Source organism: Thalassophryne amazonica, chromosome 19, assembly GCF_902500255.1.
Source record: "Thalassophryne amazonica chromosome 19, fThaAma1.1, whole genome shotgun sequence".
Classification (NCBI taxonomy): Eukaryota; Metazoa; Chordata; class Actinopteri; order Batrachoidiformes; family Batrachoididae; genus Thalassophryne; species Thalassophryne amazonica.
Window position 1 is genome coordinate 61979905 of NC_047121.1, and position 20921 is coordinate 62000825.

Below are 20921 nucleotides of genomic sequence, written 5' to 3' on the forward strand. Positions count from 1 at the left end.
TATCCAAGCACAAATCGGGCAGTTTGAATGTTGTTCATGATGGTGGATTACATCAGATTTGAGGTTACAAGAGGTCACCAGAACAATGGAATAAAAGCTTTCGAGTGCACCCATTTTCTCCAGCAAATGGATCCGATCTTGCTCTTTGGTCCATATTTGACTCTCTAACATGGTGTCAGTGCAAACTGTTTGGTTAAATGTCTCACTGTTTTTTCAGGCATGTCTACATGCAGAAGGTCACATGGATGATGGCCTGACACTGCAACGCTGTCAACACGAGGAATCCCGCGCTGCACGCATCATTCGAAACACCACACTTCTCTTTAAGCGCTTCATCAGGTATGCTGTCCCTCAGGGTTCTTTCTTACTCGTGCATATGGACATTATAGCACTACATACTCGACTACCATAAAGCAGTTTACTCAAGTAATCCACAAAATTTGCTGTTATGAAGTCGCTTAAACCAAACAAAGACAAATATCTTAAGGATCAATATTAGTCATATCAGTATCAGTATCAATGAAATTACAAGACACTGAGGACAAAATATATAATGACAAGACCTGTCCGTTATAAAGAATCAGTAATACTGAAGGTGACACCTGGCATTATGTAAAATTGAAATTATCTTGAATCGACAAATGGCGGTGGTTTTGTCCCTCTGTCTGCTGGTAAACAGTGTATCTCTGAATGTCGTTCATGGATTATGATGAAATTTTATGAAAAGGTAAGATTTTAGTTCAGTGGTTCCCAACTCTGGTACTCAGGGACCAGTGATGCCTAACACGTTAATCTTTCCAAATCAGTAATCAGATTAAAGTTACTTCTCCAAGTCACTGTGCGTTACTATTATGTTTGCATTGTGGGTCGATAGCAGCATTAAACTTGTTCCGTGGGCAGGGGGTGTTCGACTGCACTGCCCACTTTAAGTGAGCTGTGAGCTTTTCATCCGCGGTTTTCTGCAGCAGCTACGACTCGTCCTCACCTCTTAAAACGCAGTGACAACAGCACACCTGCACTGAGCTTCACAAAGGCATTTTTATGTTTTTTCTCCTTTATTTAGAATTCTGAGCTGAGCCGCTCCGTATCTGCTCGCTAAAAACAGCTGATCCTCCGCGACGTGTCAACAGCTAACACTATTTTCCACTCAAATGCACCTAAACTCTCTTTGATGAAAACGCAATAAAACTTTCTTACCTGTAAATCTGGTCATGTTTTCTGCATAAATAAATGTTATCCATTCTTTGTGCTCAAACGCCAAAGCAGGGGCGAATCCAGATGGAATGGGGGCGTGGGGCAGGGATGTGCCCCCCCACAACACCCCTAGATTAAAGGTCCAGTTTTGAAGCCTTTTTTTTTACTACAACTACTAATACTACTTATAAAAATAATAATTTCAACAAGTAAAATGTTTAGAGAGAATTTAAATGTTAGAAAAATGTTAGAAAGAATTTAATTTATAATATTTTATTATTGTATACATTTATAAACAATGTAGGTTAGTAATTGCAAGTTTTACTGTTACCGTGCTGTCAGCAGTTAAATATGAGGTCAAGAAAGAGGTCTTTATTTTACTTTTTATAAAACAAGTATTTATTTTCATTGAAGTCAAGAAAGGGTGACTATAAAGTGAGTTTTGGCAAAACAAGTATCATGTCATGTTGAGGTGGCAGAGGGTTGTTGTTGGCAGCTGGGGAAAGTAACTAAAAAGTAACTAGTAATCTAACTTAGTTACTTTTACAATTGAGTAATCAGTAAAGTAACTAAGTTACTTTTTCAAGGAGTAATCAGTAATTGGATTACTTTTTCAAAGTAACTGTGGCAACACTGTCAGGGACACCGTAGCCTACACATTTTTCGTAGCTGCCTGAGTGCCAAAAGATGATTAGCTCAGGTGTCTGTGAGCACACCTGAATCAGATTTTGGGAGAGCAGGGATAAATTTAAAAAAAATATGCAAGCTAGACATTCCCGACCATAAATTTTGGTGGGTCTTCTGATTCTGTCTTGGAATTTTTCTTTCTAGTTTATTTTATTATTTTGGTTTGATAATTCATTTAACATCCTTGCCTTATGACATCACAAAGATCAGAAGAGGATAATACCTTGAGTTTATTTCAGGCTTACGTTGGACTTTATTCACTTTTTTTATGGGGGTAAATGAACCATCAACAACAGCAACAATGAAAAATGGATCACATGGATGATGAAAATATGACAATGATTAATAATTCCTTTTCATGACAACAAGCCTTTTCATGTCACCCCTGTTTGCAGGTGATCTAGATTTTTTTTTTTTTTTTTTTTAAGTAACGTTAATTATGTGCCCGTGAGTATGGGGGAAAAAAAATTTAAAACGTGGACCCCAGTAGTTCACTGAGTGGTCCACTTTCTCAAGTGTCAACATTGCTGCAGCATTTCTGCCATGTTCTGACACTTTTTCAGAGTGAAATATAGTTTTCTTTGATAAATTCCTCTAACATCTTCACCTTATGACATCACAAAGACCAGAAAGGGATGATGCCTTGATTTTTATTTCAGAACTATTTTGAGTTAGAGTCTCATTATTTCTCTAATGGGTGTAAACAAACCAAGAGCAACAATGAAAAAAGGATCACAAAGATGACAAAAGGTACCATATTTGTCCACTAGTATCCTTCTTATGAGTATTCTTTTTCATGACAACAGGCTTTTTTATCCCACACCAGTTTGACGACAGCTGGAGTAAAAAGAATAACGTGCACTTGTCTTTAACCCGTTTATGCCGAGTTTTTTTTTTTTTTTAGAAGTGCATTATTAGTACCTTTGAGATTTTTTTTATTGTGAATAGAAAATGACAGTGATACACTTCAGCAACAATTGTTGCCAGTGGGGCAAAACAGGTAAAGTTGTGGGTGTGTGACTGTGAGGTGGACCCAAGCATCTCACTCATGGTCCTGTTTCTAGGGCCACCACTGCAGCAGCATCACCTCTCTGCGTCAGGAAGAAGGGATGTCGTGGATGCTTCCAGTACTTTTATTTGCTGTCAAATGCTTTGCGGTCCTCTGGCTCAGACCCGTAGCAGGAATGTGAGGGTTTTAGTTTTCCCTGCGGCAGACACATACATCTCCTCATCCCTCTCTCATGCTTATGATTGGAGCTATTTTTAGCAGGCTGGCGGAAATAAGGATTTCAGCATGGACGAACCTGCGGTCCCAATATTCTGTTAGTCAGAGCAACTGCTTCTCAACTCTGTTCAACTGAGTTAATGCCTTTTCCAGAAAATTGTACTTGTGGTGCTTACACTATACTTGAATAAGAACTTTATATTCTCAGAGGCTTTTTTTTTCAGATGTTCATCCCTGCTTCCTCACTGTGACGTTTCACTGCTGTATCTTCTCCATCCAGAGACCTGGACTGTCTTGGTGTTAAGAATCGGGCACTGGTCACCCTGCCTCTGGAGGAGGTGTTCCAGACCCTCAATGATCTCATCACCTATTTCCAACTTCCTGATGCTGAGCTGGAGCATGAAGACAGGCAGATCAAGCTGAGATCACTGAAGAACAGGCAGAACCTCTTCAAGCAAGAAGTGAGGAAATTCACTATTAAGGAAAGGGCTGGACATGTTAGGGTCTTAATATTCACAGCTTTTCCAAAGTGCAGCAAATAGTCAAAAACCATTGTTGGACATGTGACTCAGTAGAAGAAGAACACCTCGAAATGACAAGTTTCTGTGTGTTAACGTCGGAGGTAGTTCATTCTTTGCCAACATGAACAGAAAGGAAGCGTCTTCAAAACTGAGTCATAGTGCATGAAGGAGAAGAGTGAGATTAGCCATAAAGACTGTAATGGCACTAGTCTTGGTGGCTTCCCTCACTATTGCAGTTTGAAGGTCACTAGTGAGGGAAGCCATTTATGACAATAGAGTTGTGTGCATGAGTTTTCATGTTACAACCAATAAAGCTCCAAAGTCCTTTAGAATTGTCATTACTGCCTTGGTGGCTTCCCTCTCTACTTTTCTTATGCAAGATTGCTCATATTTTATGAAGAGCCTGCTCCAGACAGATTTATCAGACTGTGCTATATTCTTTATATATGAAGAACACGAGCAAGGGAAGCTGTGAAAAAACAGACAGTTGAGTTTTGTCCGTGTGCTTTCAAGTTGCAGTCACAGGAGAGCCATATTCCTTAAAAGAGTTGTCTTTAGTGTCTTGGAGGCTTTCCTCAGTGTCATGCTGTGGTGAAATTCAAGAGAATTTCAAATTTAGCTCTACTGTAATCATGTTGTGAACTTCAACACAGAAGAAAACTAAAATGGTACTCAGAGAGCACATTCCTCTGTCAAAACTAAGTGCTCACCCAGGAACCCATTCTTTTGTGCAATTTTTTTTCTTAAGATGAAAAACATTCTGGATCCGCTTCATTTTTCTCTGTAAAAACAAGAATTTTTTTGTTTTGTTTTGTTTTTTCAGTTTGTTCAACACAGGGAACTTTTTGACTTTTTTGCAAATTTCTAAAGAGAGAGCGCACAGCTCACATGTTTAAAAAAATAAACATTTATAGTGCTAATATCTACCAAAGGTGTGATTTGGTGTGGATCCCGATAATCAAAATCTGGATTTCCACAAAAACTGGGTTGTTGTCCGGATCCACACCAAATCTCACCTGTTCTTTTCTTTTTCTTATCAGTCTATCACTTCTGTGCGCTGTCTCTTGAGAAATTAATGTAAGGGCCCCTTCACACATAACACGACTGAAGCCGACTAGCGCACGAAGAAGGAATTGCATGCCATTTGTGAAAAATCGGAGCCGCCTCTTAAACGCCTCGTACACCAGCCGCTACAACCATTCATGCACACAAGCATCTGAAAGACAGCGAATGTGTTGTGTGGGCCGCCAGAAGAGGAGGTACTGCTGGCCCACCACCAGAGGGCGCCCTGCCTGAAGTGCGGGCTTCAGGCACGAGAGGGCGCTGCCGCCACGGACACAGCCGGGAGTGACAGCTGTTACTCATTACTGCCTGACAGCTGTCACTCATTCTTCATCATCTCACTCCATAAAACCCAGACGTCATCTCCACCTCATCGCCGAGATATCGTACTTCATTGAAGGTAATATCCTCAGCCGTTTTGTGTTACAATATATCTGTATATTGTGAGTGTTTGCAGGAGTACCGGTTCCTCTTTCTGTGGAAGCTGAGTGAGTGCAGGACGGCACTCTTTTCCCCTGAGGAATCACTGCGGTACTCATCACATATTGAGTGAGAGGTGGAGGTGGCATTCCCACCGTTGTTGTTACTGGGTGTACACACACCCACACTTGACTGTCTTTGTTCTCGCCAGCAGTACCAGATCCGACAGTCGGGGCGGTGATCACCTGGGAATTCGGGACTTGGCGGCTCCAGTATTCACCAGGTTCGGTGGTGGCAGAAATCGTGTGGTTCCGGCTCTTCTCAGGACAGACGTCTTCTATCCTCGAGCCTGCCCACACGTCACCTTTGTAATTTGACTGTAATCATATTCTGAGATTGTCTGTATATTCGTTGTGCACATTTCACAACATTAAATTGTTACTTTTTGGCTCATCTATTGACCGTTCATTTGCACCCCCTGTTGTGGGTCCGTGTCACTACACTTTCACAACAGAATGCCCTGTGCGTGCTCATTTCACCCCCCCCCTTGGCAGGTGTCGGCCAAATTCCAGGTGTCACAAACGAACATCTGACGCCGCTCGCTGGACACTTAGAAAAGGCGGGGCTATTCCCGCTCCTGGTACGATAGTAGACAGCAGGAGACCACATTCAAGCTGTTTGTGAAAATTATCTAAGTGCAACACAAGTGTGGCGTAACCGAGCAACACACATAGGTGTAACTGTGCCGACCCCACCCCCCCACACACACACACACATGCACACACACCATGAATCCAACATTGTCAGCTGTGGCTGAAGGTCCTGGAGTCTGGTCGCTGTGCAGTGCGGTGCTGGACCAGCTGGCTGCTGTGGACTGCAGCTCAGCTGGAAAACACAAGGCGCACATGTGTGTGCGGGCGCTCATCCCTTCATGAGAGCGGTCATCATCTGAGCGCACGGCACGGTGTGAAGCCTGATGTCACTTCCACCATGTAATGTAGTTTGTATGACAGACAGAGTGGAAATTAAATAAAACACATAAGGGTGAAGGTGTGAACTCATTTTTGTGTGATTGCTTTGGTCATCCACTTTAGCTGTAGACATACAGCGCCTGTCAGCTGACTGTTGACTGACAGCTGGACATAACCATGTTGTTACATTTGTTACATTACATTGTTGTGTTACATTACAACACAGACATCAAACAGATGCAGGACAAACACATAATAATACATACATAAAATTAAAATCACAAAACAAAGCAACAGAGAGCCTTTTTGTTCTGTGAGCTGCGAGGTCCGCTTACAGAGGTGGGCGTGTCCCCCTGAGACATGCAGCTGTTCAGATATCTGTGCTCGCAAGTCAAAGCTGGGGAGCACCTGTACTGGCTTGTAGGATACGACCTCACATAACTGTACTGTGAAGCGTGGACGTCGGCATGCTGTCCTCATGTGGGAATAAATTATAACATATCGCTTCAATCAATCAATCAATCAACTTTTTTTTTATATAGCGCCAAATCACAACAAACAGTTGCCCCAGGGCGCTTTATATTGTAAGGCAAGGCCATACAATAATTATGAAAAACCCCAACGGTCAAAACGACCCCCTGTGAGCAAGCACTTGGCAACAGTGGGAAGGAAAAACTCCCTCTTAACAGGAAGAAACCTCCAGCAGAACCAGGCTCAGGGAGGGGCAGTCTTCTGCTGAGACTGGTTGGGGCTGAGGGAAAGAACCAGGAAAAAGACATGCTGTGGAGGGGGGCAGAGATCGATCACTAATGATTAAGTGCGGAGTGATGCATACAGAGCAAAAAGAGAAAGAAACAGTGCATCATGGGAACCCCCCCACAGTCTACGTCTAAAGCAGCATAACCAAGGGATAGTCCAGGGTCACCCGATCCAGCCCTAACTATAAGCCTTGGCGAAAAGGAAAGTTTTAAGCCTAATCTTAAAAGTAGAGAGGGTATCTGTCTCCCTGATCTGAATTGGGAGCTGGTTCCACAGAAGAGGAGCCTGAAAGCTGAAGGCTCTGCTTCCCATTCTACTCTTACAAACCCTAGGAACTACAAGTAAGCCTGCAGTCTGAGAGCGAAGCGCTCTATTAGGGTGATATGGTACTACGAGGTCCCTAAGATAAGATGGGACCTGATTATTCAAAACCTTATAAGTAAGAAGAAGAATTTTAAATTCTATTCTAGAATTAACAGGAAGCCAATGAAGAGAGGCCAACACGGGTGAGATATGCTCTCTCCTGCTAGTCCCCGTCAGTACTCTAGCTGCAGCATTTTGAATTAACTGAAGGCTTTTTAGGGAACTTTTAGGACAACCTGATAATAAAGAATTACAATAGTCCAGCCTAGAGGAAATAAATGCATGAATTAGTTTTTCAGCATCACTCTGAGACAAGACCTTTCTGATTTTAGAGATATTGCGTAAATGCAAAAAGGCAGTCCTACATATTTGTTTAATATGCGCTTTGAATGACATATCCTGATCAAAAATGACTCCAAGATTTCTCACAGTATTACTAGAGGTCAGGGAAATGCCATCCAGAGTAAAGATCTGGTTAGACACCATGCTTCTAAGATTTGTGGGGCCAAGTACAATAACTTCAGTTTTATCTGAGTTTAAAAGCAGGAAATTAGAGGTCATCCATGTCTTTATGTCTGTAAGACAATCCTGCAGTTTAGCTAATTGGTGTGTGTCCTCTGGCTTCATGGATAGATAAAGCTGGGTATCATCTGCGTAACAATGAAAATTTAAGCAATACCGTCTAATAATACTGCCTAAGGGAAGCATGTATAAAGTGAATAAAATTGGTCCTAGCACAGAACCTTGTGGAACTCCATAATTAACTTTAGTCTGTGAAGAAGATTCCCCATTTACATGAACAAATTGTAATCTATTAGACAAATATGATTCAAACCACCGCAGCGCAGTGCCTTTAATACCTATGGCATGCTCTAATCTCTGTAATAAAATTTTATGGTCAACAGTATCAAAAGCAGCACTGAGGTCTAACAGAACAAGCACAGAGATGAGTCCACTGTCCGAGGCCATAAGAAGATCATTTGTAACCTTCACTAATGCTGTTTCTGTACTATGATGAATTCTAAAACCTGACTGAAACTCTCCAAATAGACCATTCCTCTGCAGGTGATCAGTTAGCTGTTTTACAACTACCCTCTCAAGAATCTTTGAGAGAAAAGGAAGGTTGGAGATTGGCCTATAATTAGCTAAAATAGCTGGGTCAAGTGATGGCTTTTTAAGTAATGGTTTAATTACTGCCACCTTAAAAGCCTGTGGTACATAGCCAACTAACAAAGATAAGTTGATCATATTTAAGATTGAAGCATTAAATAATGGTAGGACTTCCTTAAGCAGCCTGGCAGGAATGGGGTCTAATAAACATGTTGATGGTTTGGATGAAGTAACTAATGAAAATAACTCCGACAGAACAATCGGAGAGAAAGAGTCTAACCAAATACCGGCATCACTGAAAGCAGCCAAAGATAACGATACATCTTTGGGATGGTTATGAGTAATTTTTTCTCTAATAGTCAAAATTTTGTTAGCAAAGAAAGTCATGAAGTCATTACTAGTTAAAGTTAATGGAATACTCAGCTCAATAGAGCTCTGACTCTTTGTCAGCCTGGCTACAGTGCTGAAAAGAAACCTGAGGTTGTTCTTATTTTCTTCAATTAGTGATGAGTAGAAAGATGTCCTAGCTTTACGGAGGGCTTTTTTATAGAGCAACAAACTCTTTTTCCAGGCTAAGTGAAGATCTTCTAAATTAGTGAGACGCCATTTCCTCTCCAACTTACGGGTTATCTGCTTTAAGCCACGAGTTTGTGAGTTATACCACGGAGTCAGACACTTCTGATTTAAAGCTCTCTTTTTCAGAGGAGCTACAGCATCCAAAGTTGTCTTCAATGAGGATGTAAAACTATTGACGAGATACTCTAACTCTCTTACAGAGTTTAGGTAGCTACTCTGCTCTGTGTTGTTATATGACAATAGAGAACATAAAGAAGGAATCATATCCTTAAACTTCAGCTTCAGCTGACCAGCACGTCAGAATATCGTGCCATGTAGGAAATCATCCCACGGGACGCCCCCGCGAGGTGTCACAGCAGGATTTCTCCACGTGGTAATTAAAACACATATCACGTTTGCAGCGGATCACTGTACGCTGGACTCGCCATGCCAGCTGATGTGTTCATCATGCGAGAGCCTTCATGACACCGGAACTGACTCTTCATGAGACGAGCGCATCAGGTAATTCATGTAAAACATGAAAGAGAGAACAGTAATCTACGTCACTTCATTACTTCCTAGTGTATATGTTGGCGGAGGCTAAATCCGCTCTTTATAAGAGGAGTTAAGTACTATAAATTGTGGTGTTTTATAAATTTTTTTGCTCCACTGCTGTTTGCATGACTTTCCACGTGCTCGCACTGTGGTCGTGCAGGTGAACACAAGCATGCACAATACCGACGCGACGGTATCATGCACGCCTGTCCGACCGTGCGTTCTTCCCGACAGCAGGTGGAATGTTTTGCGGTTCCCCGTTTCATTTTTAGTTTGCGGATTTTCTTCCGGTTTCTGTGTCTTTCATGTTATGTGTGAAGGGGCCCTAATAATGTAAAAAAAAAAGTGCCCTGTCTAGCAATGTTAAAGAGCAAAATAAAATAGATTCCTGTTTCTGCCCCCTTCATCAGGTCCACCTCCTTGGCCCATACTTTGCGTGTCCACCAAGCATAACCTCCTTTATGAAAAAAAAAACCCTGTCATCAACTCAGAGAAAACATCATAAATCCACATGTACACAATTGATCATTTACAGTGCATCCGGAAAATATTCACAGCACTTTTTCCACATTTTATATTACAGCCTTATTCCAAAGTGGAGTAAATTCATCTTGTACCTCACAATACCCCATAATGACAACATTATTTAATTTAATTTTGAAAGTTTGATTGTTAACAATTTAGTATTTTTTGTCATTTGTTTTAAATTTCCAAAGTGAGTATGAAACATGTCACCAATCACGTGACTGTTTCATTCTAAAATAATACTTTTTTTTTTTAATGTGTGACATTATATTATCATGGATTACTGATCCAATCAGTGTTTCAAGTCATATGCCAGAATGAAATGGATGATATTGGACAGAAAACATGTATATTCTGTAAAGGCCAGAATGTTTCTTTAACTTCTGCAAAACAGAATTTTGCCACATTTGATATTCTACATTCTGCATTTAACTTTCCAACTTGTTTTTCTGTTGGTAATAATGCACAAAGAGCACATTTCTGTTTCACCGTGAATATACTGTATTATGTTTAGAAGGCAAATTTTTCACTGTAGACAGCTGAGTCATGGATTACCGTGGTGTTATAAAACATTTGCAATTTTGATTTTGTCTTTTATGCCCTCCATGCAGCATATCTGATCACTATAAATATGTTTTCTGCACAACATGACCACCAATGAAACGTACAGCATGGCATGTGCATTCAGGAGAGTTGGAAAATTGAACACTATATCCCAAAATTAAACAGCACTGAATTTGTGTAACTGCGTCAAGAAGCGAGTTAATACCTTTACATGGTTGATTGCTGCATTATGATTATTAGTATTGTTTTTTTTTTTTAGGGCATGTTGACTCTGGTGTCCACTTGTATCGACCGACTGAACGTGTACAACAGTGCAGCCCACTTTGGAGAGTGTGCTGGGTCGGAGGCTGGAACAGCGTGGAAAGACATCCTGAATCTGCTTTACGAGCTGCTGGGTAAGATGCTGGCCGACCTCCCGTCACACACACACACTTCGGAACGAATACACACACACACTGTTAGATTGATTCCCCACTGTAATCAATCTGAGAGTGGTTGTTTGAGGAGAGCGAGAGAGAGAGAGAAAGATTGTGTTTCAGTGTTGATGAAGAACTTTGCTGAGCTGGTATTTAATCAGGCACTTGGAGACCTCAGACTTTGTGAGACATCCTGAGAATTCACAAGATTCCAAGAAAGCTGCTGGACATCATATCCGGCTGATACAGGAGAGCTGTGCTGCATGGAGTGTGGGCATTGTTTCTAGGCCTTGTCTTCGATCTGTTGCAAAGAAGAAACATCAAAGTCAAAGTGCCAAAGAATATCCATCACAAGGGAAAAGTCGTCAGATAACATGGAAAATAAACACTTAAATTTGCATAAATCATGCAAATTCATCTTTCATTGCAGTTTGTTTTTCTAAAACCGCTTCAGATTTCATCCAATTTACAGAGTGCAGCTCTCACTTAAATCTAACTCAACCCCCAAAAACACACAGAGAATAATTCCAGAGACAGAATAACGTGGAGCTCAAACCTAAACACAAAAGCTTGACCCATGACGATGCTTAGCACTGTCAACTACTGCACCTCAATGTATTTAAGGATTTAGTCCATGGGCCAAGCAGGGTTTCAGTACCACTTAAGGTGACTAAACAACACTTATTATGGATGCACTGTTCTTCTCTCTTTAAGTTGCACCTCTTGGCCAGATTATAGGCAGTCATGGAATTTACTTTCACTGTTCTGCCAATGGCCTGCAGATACATATGCCTGTCCATGTAGGTGATGTCACTCAGATTTGCAAAGCTTGCCTAGCTGCGGTGCAAATTTGGATATTTGCTAATTTCCTGCTTTTGACTATAGAGATGGTTGTTGTTGGCCTTGCTAGAGTGAGACTTCTTTATGATCCATTGACACTGTCACTGTGTCACTGTGTGATTCTTCAAGTAGTCCATGGGCCAAGCAGGTTTTCGGTACCACTGAAGGTGACCAAACGACACTTAGAATTCAGCCTCAGTGTATCATGGCCTACACAAAAATGTATGATAGCAATCTCAGGGTGGTAGCTGTAGCCAGGTAGGGGTCAATGAAGAATTACACAGAGGTCAAACTTCAAACTTTAAAAATGCTCCAGTCATGTTGAAAACTATATCACATTACTTGTCTGGTCATAATGATTCCAAAAAGGTATACTTTGGACTATCTGTGATGGAATGTTTTGGAGTTATGGGGTAAAAACAGCAACAATTGTGACAAAGGTCAGTTTCAGTTTGTACAGGGGTCAAAAGTTAAAGTTGCTCCAATTTCAGTACAGAATGATGCAAATTATTGGTTGAAATAAAAGGATTAATAAATGGAATAGTTTTGACTGTGTTGAATGTTTGGTCCCCAAGGTAAAGGTCAAACAAGGTCAACATCTATTGGATTCTATGACATGTGACATATATTGCCCTGTAACATGATAACTAAGCATGACAGATGGCGCAAACTATTCCTTATTAGAACCCTATTAACCCAAACAATAATTTGCATTATTTTTTTACTGAATTTTAGCAACTTTAACTTTTGACCCCTGTACAAACTGAAACTGACCTTTGTCACCATTTTTGCTGTTTTTCCCCATAACCTCAGAACATCCCATCATAGATAGTACAAACTATACTTTTTTGGAATTGTTATGATCAGACAAATAATGTGATATAGTTTTCAATGTGAATGGAGCATTTTAAAATTTTGACCTCTATGTAATTCTTCATTAACCCCAACCTGGCTACAGCTACCACCCTGGGATGGCTATCATACATTATCATTGTTTTTGTTATTGCATCTGCTACAGATTTGAAAACCTGTGCTTTGCTGCGGATGGTACATAACTCCTGCTTGTCCTTTGCTGTGCACATAGAGGCGCACTGTGATGTGTGTGCTGTGTTCTTCTGAAATACATTTCTGTGTTGCTTTGATAAGGCACAAGCGCATCATATCACCGTGTAGTGAGCGGTCAGCTTTATCTACAAGAACAGTGTTTGGAATGTATGATTGGTATTTCAGCAGAAATCGTGCCCAAGCAAAGATTTCTTCCTGTCCTGTTTCGGATTAGTTCCATTCTTCAAGGAGAGAATGTGGGTAGACCACATGTCAATTTCCTTTTTCATCTGGCTGTGCCGAAGCCCTTCCACCCTCCAAGTGTGTCCTTCACACTTTTATTCACACTTGCTTCACCTCCTGGCTCAGATTAGCATTCCACCCACATCTCTCTCTTCCCCCGGTTCCTCCTCCACACCTGTTCTGACACAGTGCTAAGTGGATTTGGGATGCCTCCCCCCTTTAGTTTTCTGTCTGTCTGTGTCGGATGACCCTGTCTGTTATTACTAGGAAACATGTTGCATCATCTCTGTCCTTTTCATTTCCTCTCTTGATCTTCAGAATTGATATGAATGAAAATTCAGTAAGGTATATCTTCTATTATACATTCCAAATCTAAGGTGGAACTCTACTAGTGTTTACTAAGGTACACCTAAATATCTTTAAACAAAGGAGCAGAGCCACTTAGGTGCCTGGTCTCAAGAACCAGGGATGGTAGAATTAAAATCTTTTTTTTATCCCATGGGAACTCTCCCTACACACCTAAGTGCCTCAAGAATATGGACAGCATATATATATGTGACATTTACACAAATATGGTAATAAACAATATATACAATAAATATAGTTACTACATAATATTGTAGGAGTTAGCTCTTGAATCCTAAGTGTTCATACAGGAGAAGATTGTAGTATACATCTACCTAGTCTGTAGACTTGTTGTAAAACTAAATTATAGCTAGTAGGCTAAGATATAAATCTGGTATGCTATTATAGAAACAGAAGCTATGATGTAATATGTTTTAGGTTTCTATCTAAAGTTCACCCTGCTAGCTAGGTTATAGATTGCTACTCTAGGAAGACAAATTCCGTACTCTACATACTTTCTAATGGAAACCACAAACTTAGATACTATCTGTTGATATCTATTAAATTTCTATTTCAATTTATTTTCATTTATATAGCACCAAATCACAACAGAGTTGCCTCAAGGCGCTTCACACAAGTAAGGTCGAACCTTACTTGTCCCAGAGAGCAACAGTGGTAAGGAAAAATTCCCTCTGAGGAAGAAACCTCAAGCAGACCAGACTCAAAGGGGTGAGTCTGCTTGACCCTTGCTACAGACATAAATTACAAAACAATTCACAAAATGAACATATAGGAAATGCTGCTGGTGCACAGGACGGTTTCTGGAACAGATACCACACCCATCTCAGGATGAAGCTGCACTTCAAACAGAGAGAAAAGAAAAAAAAAAGAAGAATCAAGCATCAGAAAGACAACAAATAGAGTAATTTGCCAGCATTAAGCAACAACAAAAACAGAAGAAATACTAAGGCCCTAAGCTTCACTAAAAGACCTAGAATTTAAATAAAGTTGAGGCCATAGCACGCTCCATTTCCTAATAAAATGAATTAAAAGAGTAAAAAGCATAGTGACAGACTATGCCAGTATGCTAGCCATACAAAAGGGAAATAAGTGCGTCTTAAGTCTGGACTTGAAAGTCTCTACAGAATCTGACAGGGAGATCATTCCACAGAACAGTGGCATGATAAGAGAAAGCTCTATGACCTGCAGACTTCTTATTCACCCTAAGGACACAAAGTAGTCCTGCACCCTGAGAACACAAAGTCCGGGCCGGTACGTAAGGTTTAATTAGGTCAGCTAGATAGGGAGGTGCCAGTCCATGACCAATTTTATAGGTTAGTAGCAGAACCTTAAAATCTGCTCTCACTGGGACAGGAAGCCAGTGAAGGGATGTCAAAATGGGTGTAATGTGGTCAAACCTTCTGCTTTGTGTCAAAAGTCTGGCTGCAGCATTTTGAACCAATTGGAGAGCCCTAATGCTAGACTGCAGTAAACCAGAAAATAGAACAGTGTGGTTGTCCACTCTAGAAGAGATAAATGCATGGATCAGGGTCTCAGCATCAGCCATAGACAGGATGGGATGAATCTACTCTATATTTTTTCAGGTGGAAGAAAGCAGTCCTCATAATATTTCTAATGTGGAGGCCAAAGCACAACGAGGGATCAAAAATTACCCAAAGGTTCCTCACTTTGTCAGTGTGATGTATGCCAACCGAGCCTAGGCTGAGTGTTAACTGGTCAAATTGATGCCGATGTCTCACTGGATCAAGAACCATCATTTCAGTCTTATTAGAGTTTAAAAGTAGGAAGTTTCTAGACATCCAACTTCTCACTGATGCAAGGCAATCTTCTAAGGATTTTATGTGAACAAAATTATCGGCATGTATAACTGAGTATCATCAACATAGCAGTGAAAGGTAATCCCAAAACGCTGCAATATGTACCCAAGGAGTGCTATATCAAATCAAATCAAATCAATTTTATTTATATAGCGCCAAATCATAACAAACAGTTGCCCCAAGGTGCTTTATATTGCAAGGCAAAGCCATACAATAATTACGGAAAAACCCCAACGGTCAAAACGACCCCCTGTGAGCAAGCACTTGGCGACAGTGGGAAGGAAAAACTCCCTTTTAACAGGAAGAAACCTCCAGCAGAACCAGGCTCAGGGAGGGGCAGTCTTCTGCTGGGACTGGTTGGGGCTGAGGGAGAGAATCAGGAAAAAGACATGCTGTGGAGGGGAGCAGAGATCAATCACTAATGATTAAATGCAGAGTGGTGCATACAGAGCAAAAAGAGAAAGAAACACTCAGTGCATCATGGGACCCCCCCAGCAGTCTCAGTCTATAGCAGCATAACTAAGGGATGGTTCAGGGTCACCTGATCCAGCCCTAACTATAAGCTTTAGCAAAAAGGAAAGTTTTATGCCTAATCTTAAAAGTAGAGAGGGTGTCTGTCTCCCTGATCCGAACTGGGAGCTGGTTCCAGAGGAGAGAAGCCTGAAAGCTGAAGGCTCTGCCTCCCATTCTACTCTTACAAACCCTAGGAACTACAAGTAAGCCTGCAGTCTGAGAGCGAAGCGCTCTATTGGGGTGATATGGTACTATGAGGTCCCTAAAATAAGATGGGACCTGATTATTCAAAACCTTATAAGTAAGAAGAAGAATTTTAAATTCTATTCTAGAATTAACAGGAAGCCAATGAAGAGAAGCCAATATGGGTGAAATATGCTCTCTCCTTCTAGTCCCTGTCAGCACTCTAGCTGCAGCATTTTGAATTAACTGAAGGCTTTTCAGGGAACTTTTAGGACAACCTGATAATAATGAATTACAGTAGTCCAGCCTAGAGGAAATAAATGCATGAATTAGTTTTTCAGCATCACTCTGTGACAAGACCGTTCTCATTTTAGAGATATTGCGCAAATGCCAAAAAGCAGTCCTACATATTTGTTTAAAATGCGCATTGAATGACATATCCTGATCAAAAATGACTCCACGATTTCTCACAGTATTACTAGAGGTCAGGGTAATGCCATCCAGAGTAGGGATCTGGTTAGACACCATGTTTCTAAGATTTGTGGGGCCAAGTACAATAACTTCAGTTTTATCTGAGTTTAAAAGCAGGAAATTAGAGGTCATCCGTGTCTTTATGTCTGTAAGACAATCCTGCAGTTTAGCTAATTGGTGTGTGTCCTCTGGCTTTATGGATAGATAAAGCTGGGTATCATCTGCGTAACAGTGAAAATTTAAGCAATGCTGTCTAATAATACTGCCTAAGGGAAGCATGTATAAAGTGAATAAAATTGGTCCTAGCACAGAACCTTGTGGAACTCCATAATTAACCTTAGTCTATGAAGAAGATTCCCCATTTACATGAACAAATTGTAATCTATTAGATAAATATGATTCAAACCACCGTAGCGCAGTGCCTTTAATACCTATAGCATGCTCTAATCTCTGTAATAAAATTTTATGGTCAACAGTATCAAAAGCAGCACAAAGGTCTAACAGAACAAGTACATAGATGAGTCCACTGTCTGAGACCATAAGAAGATCATTTGTAACCTTCACTAATGCTGTTTCTGTACTATGATGAATTCTAAACCCTGACTGAAACGCTTCAAATAGACCATTCCTCTGCAGATGATCAGTTAGCTGTTTTACAACTACCCTTTCAAGAATTTTTGAGAGAAAAGGAAGGTTGGAGATTGGCCTATAATTAGCTAAGATAGCTGGGTCAAGTGATGGCTTTTTAAGTAATGGTTTAATTACTGCTACCTTAAAAGCCTGTGGTACATAGCCAACTAATAAAGATAGATTTGTTATATGGCTGGGGGGGCCTGGCTGCCTTTTTGTTTCTGTCCTTTGCTTCTCCTTCCAGGTGGTTTGCATTTGGAACTGAGTGGCTGTGTTGCTGAGTTTATCAGGACCTCACCCTGATCACCTGAGGCTGATCACCTGCGGCTCATCAGGACTCACAGCTGTGGTGCATCTGCATGGATTGGAACATGGTGGCATTTAAGACTGGAGTGCACAGTGTGTATTTGCCAGAGACTCGACCTTGTGACCAGACGGGTGAGATCGTCGTCTCGGGAGCCATCTCATCATCAATGGATGCAGAGAACGTCCAGGTTTGATGCACGGTCTGTGAAAGAGGAGGGGGTGAGGTCTCACGCTCGTCAGCACACTTCCTGAGGTACGTTAGATTTTGTGACTAACATTTATACAGTCAGTAAATGTGGTGTCCCTCACACCTTTATTATATTGAGCTGTATGTTAGTCATGTATCGACTTCCACTGCAGTGGAGTTTTGTGAACTGGATGTTCCATGTCTGCAGGTTGGGAAGTTGATTAGTAATCAAGCCAGGAAGTGTTTGCTGTTTGTACACCTTTAAGTGTTCTCTCTGTGTGTAGAGTGTGGACTCACATAATGGTTCCTTCTTTCACAGACTCGGTTTGTTGCGGCCACCTGGGGGGTGTCGGCGGGGTCCTTGAGTCCGAACAGCTTCTGGCTCCGGACCGTTAGCGCTGCTGGGAGCGCACCACGCCATACCGCATTCTGTTTTTTTATGTATCACTGTTATGTATTAAATTCAGTTAGCCTTTGTACCGTGCTCTGCTTATTTCATACTGGGTCTTTCAAATGCTGGTCGGTTCTCCGAGCTGCGTCCGACACATAACAAGATTGATCATATTTAAGACCAAAGCATTAATTAATGGTAGGGCTTCCTTGAGCAGCTTGGTAGGAATGGGGTCTAATAGACATGTTGATGGTTTGGAGGAAGTAACTAATGAAAATAACTCAGACAGAACAATCGGAGAGAAAGAGTCTAACCAAATACCGGCATCACTGAAAGCAGCCAAAGAGAACGATATGTCATTGGGATGGTTATGAGTAATTTTTTCTCTAATAGTTAAAATTTTATAAACAAAGAAAGTCATGAAGTCATTACTAGTTAAAGGAATACTCGGCTCAATAGAGCTCTGACTCTTTGTCAGCCTGGCTACAGTGCTAAAAAGAAACCTGGGGTTGTTCTTATTTTCTTCAATTAGTGATGAGTAGTAAGATGTCCTAGCTTTACGGAGGGCTTTTTAATAGAGCAACAGACTCTTTTTCCAGGCTAAGTGAAGATCTTCTAAATTAGTGAGACGCCATTTCCTCTCCAACTTATGGGTTATCTGCTTTAAGCTGTGAGTTTGTGAGTTATACCACAGAGTCAGGCACTTCTGATTTAAAGCTCTCTTTTTCAGAGGAGCTACAGCATCCAAAGTTGTCCTCAAAGAGGATAAACTATTGACGAGATAATCTAGCTCACTCACAGAGTTTAGGTAGCTACTCTGCCCTGTGTTGGTATATGGCATTGGAGAACATAAAGAAGGAATCATATCCTTAAACCTAGTTACAGCGCTTTCTGAAAGACTGCTACTGTAATGAAACTTATTCCCCACTGCTGGGTAGTCCATCAGAGTAAATGTAAATGTTATTAAGAAATGATCAGACAGAAGGGAGTTTTCAGGAAATACTGTTAAGTCTTCAATTTCCATACCATAAGTCAGAACAATATCTAAGGTATGATTAAAGTGGTGGGTGGACTCATTTACATTTTGAGCAAAGCCAATCGAGTCTAATAATAGATTAAATGCAGTGTTGAGGCTGTCATTCTCAGCATCTGTGTGGATGTTAAAATCGCCCACTATAATTATCTTATCTGAGCTAAGCACTAAGTCAGACAAAAGGTTCGAAAATTCACAGAGAAACTCACAGTAATGACCAGGTGGATGATAGATAACAACAAATAAAACTGGTTTTTGGAACTTCCAATTTGGATGGACAAGACTAAGAGTCAAGCTTTCAAATTAATTAAAGCTCTGTCTGGGTTTTTGATTAATTAATAAGCTGGAGTGGAAGATTGCTGCTAATCCTCCGCCTCGGCCCGTGCTACGAGCGTTCTGACAGTTAGTGTGACTCGGGGGTGTGGACTCATTTAAACTAGCATATTCATCCTGCTGTAACCAGGTTTCTGTAAGGCAGAATAAATCAATATGTTGATCAATTATTATATCATTTACTAACAGGGACTTAGAAGAGAGAGACCTAATGTTTAATAGACCACATTTAACTGTTTTAGTCTGTGGTGGAGTTGAAGGTGCTATATTATTTTTTCTTTTTGAATTTTTATGCTTAAATAGATTTTTGCTAGTTATTGGTGGTCTGGGAGCAGGCACCGTCTCTACGGGGATGGGGTAATGAGGGGATGGCAGGGGGAGAGAAGCTGCAGAGAGGTGTGTAAGACTACAACTCTGCTTCCTGGTCCCAAGCCTGGATAGTCACAGTTTGGAGGATTTAAGAAAATTGGCCAGATTTCTAGAAATGAGAGCTGCTCCATTCAAAGTGGGATGGATGCCGTCTCTCCTAACAAGACCAGGTTTTCCCCAGAAGCTTTACCAATTATCTATGAAGCCCACCTCATTTTTTATATAAAAATGCCTTTTCTATATAAAGGGTGTATAGACATGTCTATACACACATCTTTGGATGTGTCATCAGACCTATTTTTGTGTAGTTCTTCAGACATGTCTTCGGCCCTGTCTTCCAGTGTGTCTTTGGACATGTCCTTTGATATGCTCACCTCTGTGTAACTGTGTCCCTGTTTGTCTAAGAACTGAGGTATCCATCAGATCACTTAAAATAAAAAATAGCATTCCATCTTTCCTGTTACAAATTCTCATGCACACTTTCCTTGTGCCCTGCAGCGGCGTTAATCCGAGGAAACAGGAACAACTGCACTCAGTTCTCCAACAATCTGGACTGGCTGGTTAGTAATCTGGAGAGACTGGAGTCTTCTTCAGGTACATTAACATTCTGACACTGACAAATTTATTAGCCATTTACCTGAGAATAGACAAACATCTTAGAACAATACTGTGAAAAATAAAAATGTAAAATAAGTTTATTGAATAACAAGCTTATGTGGTATTGCAGAATGTTTTTCTAACACATCAGGTTCAAACAAGAAGCAATTTGAGATATAGGAGAAGAGTTTTAACCCCCAACCTTTTGTAGGAAAGCCTACAAAGCTCTACCACCTGAGCCACGGACTCTACTAGTCTTATATTACTTTGACTCATGCCTGCCTTATTAAGCTAAATATGTACATTCTAGTTCATAATTTGATTTGTATGCTGGGATAGGCTCCACCCCCAACACAACTGTTACGAGGATGGTCGTAAACCGAATGGTTGGTGGCCTGGTACTAAACCGTAATTTGCTTCTGAATAAGTTAGTAGCACAAAGAGATTATAACAATCTGCCATAACATAAAAGGTTATTTTTCAAAGACTTGCATTAGTTGTAAATTCATTGAAATAGCTCCACATAGCAGTTTGAACATACTTTTTATTCAAAATTGATGCAGCTATAATACTATGGTTGCCTAAACCTTTATGTATGTTTATGTATAGTTGGCTTATTTGTAGGCAATGTAGCGACATATTTTCACCGATACAGACGATGCGTCTCTTTA

The 20921-nt window shown here is 40.7% G+C and overlaps 1 protein-coding gene across 1 annotated transcript in view; it reads left to right on the top strand.

Moving 5' to 3' along the window:
- Positions 1 to 20921, top strand: part of LOC117532313 (ryanodine receptor 3-like) — a 323993-nt gene that overhangs the window by 107156 nt on the left and 195916 nt on the right. The window contains 4 exon segments of the mRNA XM_034195633.1: positions 218 to 339; positions 3387 to 3567; positions 10771 to 10906; positions 20152 to 20247. Coding sequence (XP_034051524.1) covers positions 218 to 339; positions 3387 to 3567; positions 10771 to 10906; positions 20152 to 20247 — 535 coding nt within the window.